This window comes from Dermacentor variabilis, chromosome 4, assembly GCF_050947875.1.
Source record: "Dermacentor variabilis isolate Ectoservices chromosome 4, ASM5094787v1, whole genome shotgun sequence".
Taxonomy (NCBI): Eukaryota; Metazoa; Arthropoda; class Arachnida; order Ixodida; family Ixodidae; genus Dermacentor; species Dermacentor variabilis.
This window is the reverse complement of record NC_134571.1, coordinates 130,301,804-130,311,015: the sequence shown is the minus strand read 5'-3', so window position 1 is coordinate 130,311,015 and position 9,212 is coordinate 130,301,804. Positions and strand designations below refer to the sequence as shown.

Genomic DNA, 9,212 nt, shown 5'->3' with positions numbered 1-9,212 from the left:
CACCGCCTAACCTGTGGTTTTCTATATGCATTCACTTATCCAACAGTAAATGTTATTCTAGGGTGTTACGATCGGCCTGCGGGGGCTGGTGACCTTCGGAGAAGCGACCTCCGAAACATTCCCAGCCCGCTGCGACGACTCGCTTTGTAAAGACAATGCGCCGCCTCAACAGCCCAATGGCGCTGGCATGTCTAGCCACGTTCGGCGGGCTGAGTATTGTTAGTTGATTCGCTCTCGCCTTCACAGTTTGCTTGGAGCGAGAGAACTTCTGGAAAAGGATGTTTTTCGGTGCTTTCTCACAGGCCCCAGAAGTTGTCACATTCAAAGGACAGACGCGGCGGCTACTGACTGCGCGGTCAGCTCTGGGATCAAAAGGCGCCTGCTTGGGTCAAGACCTCTGTCTACGGGAACCCTCTCACCTCGGTGTGTTCAGTGAAACCAAAGTGCGGATGTGAGTGCGTGAACTTGCCGAAAGGCGGGTCAATTACGATGACCTCAGACGCTCCCATTGGTGGAAGGTTGAACCGCAGTTTTCCCTCACCTAGGGATCTAGGGAGGACAGAGTGTTTTAAGCAGCTGTTTACGACTGCTTCGTTTGCATTATCTTTCAGTCATGCTAGACTGATTAAATGTAACCTTTTCAACACTTCACGTATATATTGCAAATAAATCCCATATTTCTCGATGAGAACAAGTCCCTCCCTTCAACAACGTTCTCAGAGTTGATGAGTTGGACGACGGCATGGGCCAGATACCACTTATTTCATGCCCGACCCCAATCCTTACAAGAGATAGTGTATTAGACATGTTTGCAGTTCAAAGCAGCTTGAAAATTTACAATCATAGTAAAGGAGACGGAGATATTTGTCCAGCTTTCGTCAAGCGGTAAGAGCGCTAACAGAGTGCTAAGATTTGACCTGTCACCTAGAATTCTAAAGCGAAGCTTTCTTCGCGTTGGCCAAACCTAAAGAACGGGTACGTGCCAGTGAGACAAAAAAAGGTACAGAATCCTAAATTGTAGCTAAATCTGTGTCGTACACATCCGTATATACACAGGCAACCCCATTCGTCCTACGGCATGCATCATACATCGACTTCGTTCACGTGACATCACTGCGAAGAGGTATGACACTGTACATTTGCCCGATTTGCTGTTTGCATTTCGGCATAGCTTCTGAACGGTAAAGTGCATCAACAAAATATTGCAGGAAATTAACGTCGTCACCTTTGTAGGGTTTAAACGTAAGCATTGCGTGATGACACCTGTTACATGGGCTATAAGTATACGGAATTGTAAGTATCAAATTTGGTGTACAGCACATAACTAGCTTCTCCTCTAAAGCTTCGTTTTAGATACGTTACAACGTTACAACATGCACGTTGTATCTGAATTCATTTTTTTTTAATTGGGACGCGCCACTCACGCTGCCATCCCGCTGATGCTGGGGCGCGTCGTAAGCCTGCACGACAGTCCTCGCTGAAGAGTAGGGAGATGCAGTAACCGCAGCCTTTGCCATAGCGTGCAGACACGCGTCGTCTGCGCTGTCCCCGCCATTTTGGCCACGTGAGATGTCTGCCAGCTTGGAGGACATGCAGGGTGACGAGTAGTAATACTTGCGGCCCTCGGTGTCAGCTCCACCACTCTCGAAGGTCGCGTGAGACTTTTCTAGTTCGGACATGGTGATGGAGTCCATCTTGCCACCCTCGCCAAATCGCACATCTGAGCGAAGGGAAAAGTGGAAGGCGCGTGAACTTCGTGAAGGCACGAACAATGCCCGGCCCACGTTATGTGCGCAGATATCTGCCCCGCAGCATCCCTCACTGGTGCTGTCACATTGACAGAGCCTGAAAATTTTTACGCCACCGAAAACATTTGCAGGAACGCCTACAAACTACAACAGTATGCGGAAGCCTATACACTCTGCAGCCAAGCTTATGGTGACAGCAGATCAACAAGAAGAGCTTACTATCATTAGTAAAGATTAGTACGCGCCACTGTGACACAAGAGGAACGTAATGCTGAAATGTAGCTAGATCTGCGTCATTACTAGCGGCGTTTCTACCGTGTTGTACATAGTCGGCGTTAAGAGCATCGCTTGTCAACAAGAAGGAAGGCGTGCAAGGGAATCCACTTCACCTTCATATGCACCAATGGCCGAAGGTGGCGATGTAGGAGACCTCCTTCTACAGATGAGCACAATGATGGCCACAGTGACGGCCGTGAGAACAACGAGGGAGCAGCAAACAGGAATGATGATGGACAAGCTGCGGTACCGATGAGCGCTGCTCTTTCGGCCGACCTCTGATATTTTGTCCGGCTCCAAAGGGTCTGTGCACATGAAAGGCAGACCATGCACAAACTCTACACGTTCTACATGTCATGCTTGCTTAATAAAAGCGCACTACAGAAAAACACCAGATCAGTTTGGGTAATAAATCTGTTGTATTTTATTTAGAGATTACATTTTGATTACTACCGAAAAAAATGTAGCTCAAAACTCTTTTTTTACTTTGCATCGGAACCGCAGCGCCTCTAGGCTATATTTATGTGATGGATCTCAAGGCATTCTTTGTACTTGGGCCAGTGAGGGCGTAGTAAAGGTTCTTCAAACTTGCAAAGTTCCTTCTTTTGCTCCCTTAAAGTACAATGCAGTTGATATTTCCTAATAAAAAATCTGGCAGAATTCACCTCACGCCGACTGTCGACGGTAATGCGTTTAGCATTTAATCAACATGACTACACGACATAATACCACCGTCGAAATTAGTTATGTGTGAGGCGTGTACTGCAGCCTGACAAAGTAGGAACTGCAGCTGAGTTCTAAGCGCACTCGGCGCCATTTAGCGGTGCCGCCGCTAAGCCTGCACGTGGCCTCCGAAATACATGGCGCACACCGCTGCGTGCAACCGCTGAGAAACGCGTCATGCGGCACTCGGGCTCCTCTCTCGTACGTCTTCCTGGACACGCTGCGCCATCTTGTGGCCCCGCCGAGAAGTTTGCGCGTGGGCTACGAGACGAGAAGCGTGGCATTGCGGTGCGTGCGAACGCTGAGAATTGTTCCGTCGTCTGCCACACACCCATTAGCACGTACTCAATGACCGAAGTTCACGAGAAAGCTATTCATGGCGCAGTTCGCTGAAGCGTTGGCTTGAAAGCCGTTCATTGAAAAACGGCACATGCCAATGCATTAGTGGCGCAGCTTGCTAAAGCGTCGGGTTGCTCTAATTGAGGTACCTGCGTGACGTTGTTCGATTCCGCCCAGCATCGCAGAAATGAAAAGAATAGTAAGCTAGGATAGTAAGGATTCCCAGCGGCACATGCCTAGTTACCCAAGTTGGCGTGAAAGACTTTCATTGAAGAGTGGCGCACACATACCCAATGACTCATCAGCCTGGCTACGCCCACCGCAGGGCAAAGGCCTCTCCCGTACTTATCCAACAACCCCGGTCATGTACTAATTGTGGCCATGTTGTCCCTGCAAACTTCTCAATCTCATCCGCCCACCTAACTTTCTGCCGCCCCCTGCTGCGCTTCCCTTCTCTTGGAATCCAGTCCATAACCCTTAATTACCATCGGTTACCTTCCCTCCTCATTACATGTCCTGCCCATGCCCATTTATTTTTCTTGATTTCAACTTAGATGTCATTAATACGCGTTTGTTCCCTCACCCAATCTGCTCTTTTCTTATCACTTACCGTTAAACCCATCATTCTTCTTTCCATAGCTCGTTGCGTCGTCCTCAATTTAAGTAGAACCCTTTTCATAAGCCTCCAGGTTTCTGCCCCGTACGTGGGTACTGGTAAGACACAGTTGTTATACACTTTTCTCTTGAGGGATAATGGCAACCTGCTGTTCATGATCTGAGAATACCTGCCAAACGCACCCCAGCCTATTCTTATTCTGATTATTTCAGTCTCATGATCCGGATCCGCGGTAACTACCTGCCCTAAGTAGATGTATTCCCTCACCACTTCCAGTGCCTCGATACCTATCGTAAACTGCTGTTCTCTTCCGAGACTGTTAAACACTACTTTAGTTTTCTGCAGATTAATTTTTAGACCCACCCTTCGGCTTTGCCTCTCCAGGTCAGTGAGCATGCATTGCAATTGGTCCCCTGAGTTACTAAGCAAGGCAATATCATCAGCGAATCGGTAGTTATTCTTTCTTTCTTTATTAATACTGTTAACCCTCGCTTGAGGGTTGTTACAGGGAGGGAAAATAGTAAAACACAAGCAAATTTGACATTTCATAGCATCAGGTTGGGTGCTCACGATACAAAATATCAATCAAGCATTCAAATTTGTGCACATCCGTCTGATGGACAACAACATCAGGTAAGGCATTCCACATTTCAATTACATCCGGGAAAAAAGAAGCGCGAAAAACATCAACACGTGTGTTATAAGGCTTGATGGCTCTGCTGTGGTTTATTCTCTCGCTACGATTTGCAGGGAACTGGACATATATTTCCTTTTTTTATCTTCAAAACCCTTTGAAACATCTGAAAAAAAATCTTTAGTCTAGCTTTCTTCCTTCGCGTTTCCAGCAACTCAAGCCCACACGAACGCAGAATTGTTGTTACCGAGTCAGTCCTTCCGAACCTTGAAGCGATAAAACGAGCAGCCATTCTCTGAATTCTTTCTAGTTTTTCCATTAATACTTTTTGGTGGGGGCCTTAGACAACGCAAGCGTATTCTAAAGATGGACGTATGAGAGTTTTATAAGCAATTAATCTGGCATCCTTCGTTGCATGTTCCAGCTTTTTCTTCAGTGAATACAGTTTTTGTGAAGCCGTCGAGCACAGGTTATCGATATGTTTACACCAGTCTAAGTTATGTGAAATTGTGACCCCTAAATACTTGAATGTATCTACATTTCTTAGTTTGTTGCTTGCAATATTATAAAAGAATGGTGCCACACCTTTTTTGTTAGTAACATGTGTAAAAGTCGATTTGTTGTAATTGATTTCCATGTCCCATTTTTCACACCAAAGGTGAAGGGAATAAAGAACCCGGTTAATTCTGATTTGGTCGTCAATGTGCATGTGTTACCGTCGAATAAATTAAACAATCGTCAGCAAAAAGCTTCAATTTCACAGGGAACTCGACAATCTCTGCAATGTCGTTAATGTAAACCGAGAACAGCAACGGGGCCAAAACGGACCCCTGGGGAACACCAGAAAGCACTTCTAACGCAGGGGACAAGCACTCGTCCACACGCACAACCTGCCTGCGATTGTGTAGGCAGGCTTCAAACTATTTTAGAATAGTGTCATATATTTCTGCTTTATGCAACTTGAAAAGTAATTTATTGTGTGAAACTTTGTCGAAGGCTTTCGCAAAGTCTACGCAGATGACGTCCATTTGTTCTTGGGCGTCTATAGCTGAAGTAAAACCATGAATAGTTTCTACCAACTGGGTTGCTGTAGAAAGTCCCTTTCGGAAACCATCTTGGTGCTGATAAAAAAAGTCGTTATTTTCAAGAAAAACGAGAATATGCTTACTTATGACATTCTCTAAGACTTTACAACAAACGTTAGTCAGGGAAACTGGGCGATAGTTATTTATTAGCAATCGGTTACCGTTCTTAAGAACAGGAGTTATGACTGCGCAACGCCAGTCTTGTGGCAACGAGTGAGTTTGCAATGACTTAACAAAGATATTATTTAAGAAAAATGACACCCACTCCGCGTATCGCTTTAGAAATTGGGTTGGTATTCCATCCGGCCCGCTAGCCTTCTTAGAATCTAAAAGTAGCAGTTGGTTAAACACGCCTGCTTGAGTGACTACAAGATTTTCCATCCCATATGAAATGGAAGACGGCAGACAGGCGTCTGCGCAATTGCTGCTAGGCGCTGAAAAAAACTGATTGAAAGAAATTATTAAAATTACTCGCAATATTTGCTTTTTCCGTTACTACTACATTGTTAACTTGGATCTTGGTTATTTGTTCTTTTTTGTCATTCAGATAAAGCCACAATTTTTGTGGTGATGTTCTCATAAAAGTATTTAATGTTTGCTTAGAGAACTACTCTTTTGATTCCTTCAGACCCGTTTTCAGTGCCCTTCGCAATTTCGATACCTCGGCGGACATACCTTGCCTTTTGCGTAAGCGCTTTATTTTGCGCTTAATATGAATGATATGTCGATTAATCCAAGGGTTCCGTCGTTTTATATTTTTTAGTCGAGTTGGGATGGAAGCTATCAACGCAATGTCTTATGATTGTCTTGAGGCGCTGCCATAGTTCGTCAACCGATTCACAATCGCAGACAAGTTCAAATTGATTAAATGATAATTCTAAAAAATCGAGAATAGATGTGTCGTCTGCCGGACTATAGTCCTTAACTTTCACAGGTATAAACGGCCGGGAACGAGTGCTTGCGCTCGACACTATGTGTACAAGGACCATCTTATGATCTGACAAACCATCTTCCACAGACACTGTATAGTCGCCTATTTTATTCGAAAGAAACACCAAGTCCAACAATGACTGAGATTCAGGCGTTACCCTCGTGTTTTCTTTCACAATTTGCTTTAGATTGTGCGAGACCATTATTTGAAGCAGCTTTTCGCTACTAGAAATTTCTACGTGCCCAGGTAGTAGACTGTACCAGTTAATATTAGGTAAATTAAAGTCCCCGGTCATTATTAGTCTGGAGTTACGGTCCGAATGATTACATAGGAAATCATTCAGCTTATCTAAAAACTCGGGTGCAGTGGCAGGTGGCCTATATATTGCGCCAACAAGATATACAGTGTTCGCGTAAGTAATTTTCACCACGCTGTCTCAGGAATGATACATTCAATCATTACAACATCAATGTGCTGTTTAACAATAATCGCAACGCCTCCACCGCGAGTGTCGCTATCCCATCTAAACATTCGGTAGTTTCATCATATAATCAGCGAATGGCAAGTTACTAAGGTATTCTCCATTAACTTTTATCCCCAATTCTTCCCAATCCAGGTCTCTGAATACCTCCTGTAAACACGCTGTGAATAGCATTGGAGAGATCGTATCTCCCTGTCTGACGCATATCTTTATTTGGATTTTGTTGCTTTCTTTATGGAGGACTACGGTGGCTGTGGAGCCGCTATAGATATCTTTCAGTATTTTTACATATGGCTCGTCTACACCTTGGTTCCGTAATGCCTCTATGACTGCTGAGGTTTCGACAGAATCAAACGCTTTCTCGTAATCAATGAAAGCTATATATAAGGGTTGGTTATATTCCGCACATTTCTCTATCACCTGATTGATAATGTCAATATGGTCTATTGTTGAGTAGCCTTTACGGAATCCTGCCTCGTCCTTTGGTTGACGGAAGTCTAAGGTGTTCCTGATTCTATTTGCAATTACCTTAGTAAATAGTTTGTAGGCAACTGACAGTAAGCTGATCGGACTATAATTTTTCAAGTCTTTGGCGTCCCCTTTCTTATGAATTAGGATTATGTTAGCGTTCTTCCAAGATTCCGGTACGCTCGAGGTCATGAGGCATTGCGTATACAGGGTGGCCAGTTTCTCTAGAACAATCTGTCCACCATCCTTCAACAAATCTGTTGTTACCTGATCCTCCCCAGCTGCCTTCCCGCTTTGCATATCTCCCAAGGCTTTCTTTACTTCTTCCGGCGTTACCTGTGGGATTTCGAATTCCTCTAGACTATTCTCTCTTCCATTATCGTCGTGGGTGCCACTGGTACTGTATAAATCTCTATAGAGCTCCTCAGCCACTTCAATTATCTCGTCCATAATAGTAATGATATTGCCGGCTTTGTCTCTTAACGCATACATCTTATTCTTATCAATTCCTAGTTTCTTCTTCACTGCTTTTAGGCTTCTTTCAATCCTGAAAGCATGTTCAATTCTATCCATATTATACTTCCTTATGTCAACGACAAGATTGTCGTTCATTGCTTCAACACTAAGGTCCTCTTCCTGAGTTAAAGCAGAATACCTGTTCTGTAGCTTGATCTGGAATTCCTCTATTTTCCTTCTTACCGCTAACTCATTGATCGGCTTCTTATGTACCAGTTTCTTCCATTCCCTCCTCAGGTCTAGGCTAATTCGAGTTCTTATCATCCTGTGGTCACTGCAGCGCACCTTGCCGAGCACGTCCACATCTTGTATGATGCCAGGGTTATCGCAGAGTATGAGGTCTATCTCATTTCTAGTCTCGCCGTTCGGGCTCCTCCACGTCCACTTTCGGCCATCCCGCTTGTGGAAGAAGGTATTCATTATTCGCATATTATTCTGTTCCGCAAACTGTACTAATAACTCTCCCTCCCCTGCTATTCCTAGTGCCTATGCCATATTCCCCCACTGCCTTGTCTCCAGCCTGCTTCTTGCCTACCTTGGCGTTAAAGTCGCCCATTAGTATAGTGTATTTTGTTTTCACTCTACCCCTCGCCGATTCCACGTCTTCATAGAAGCTTTCGACTTCCTGGTCATCATGACTGGATGTAGGGCCGAAGACCTGTACAACCTTCATTTTGTACCGCTTATTAAGTTTCACAACAAGACATGCCACCCTCTCGTTAATGCTATAGAATTCCTGTAAGTTACCAGCTATATTCTTATTAATCAGGAATCCGACTCCTAGTTCTCGTTTCTCCGCTAAGCCCCGGTATCACCGTGGCTTGCCCGCTTTTTAGCACTGTATATGCTTGTTTTGGCCTCCAAACTTCACTGAGCCCTATTATATCCCATTTCCTGCCCTCTAATTCCTCCATTAGCACTGCTAGGCTCGCCTGACTAGATAACGTTCTAGCGTTAAACGTTGCCAGGTTCATATTCCAATGGCGGCCTGTCCGGAGCCAGGGATTCTTAGCACCCTCTGCTGCGTCGCAGGTCTGACCGCCGCCGTGGTCAGTTGCTTCGCAGCTGCTGGGGACTGAGGGCCGGGGTTTGATTGGTGTGTTCATATCGGAGGTTGTGGCCAAGTACTGCACCAGGGTGGCCAATCCTGCTCTGGTGCAGGAGTGCGTTACCGGTTCTGGACACCGGGATCAGGCCACACTCCAGGCCTGCTTATGCAATTTTATCAACACGCGGATTTTTCTTTAATCCGGTGGAAAATTGCCGGCACCGGGTTTCGAACCATGGACCTCTTGCACGCGAGGCGGGTGTTCTTCATCTACGCCACCGCTGCACCCATGGTCATCGCTCTTTAGCGCCTTATCCATCCGCGTCGAACCACTGTCAACCGTACTC

The 9,212-nt window shown here is 45.3% G+C and overlaps 1 protein-coding gene across 1 annotated transcript in view; it reads right to left on the bottom strand.

The window, feature by feature from the left end:
* Nucleotides 1-537: 537 nt before the first annotated feature.
* LOC142578338 (cell adhesion molecule Dscam1-like) overlaps nt 538-9,212 on the bottom strand; it is a 170,749-nt gene continuing 162,074 nt past the window's right edge. Inside the window, exons 22-24 of the mRNA XM_075687735.1 lie at nt 2,138-2,329; nt 1,425-1,720; nt 538-549 (exon numbers count right to left, since the gene is read on the bottom strand). Coding sequence (XP_075543850.1) covers nt 538-549; nt 1,425-1,720; nt 2,138-2,329 — 500 coding nt within the window. The remainder of the gene's footprint in view (nt 550-1,424; nt 1,721-2,137; nt 2,330-9,212) is intronic.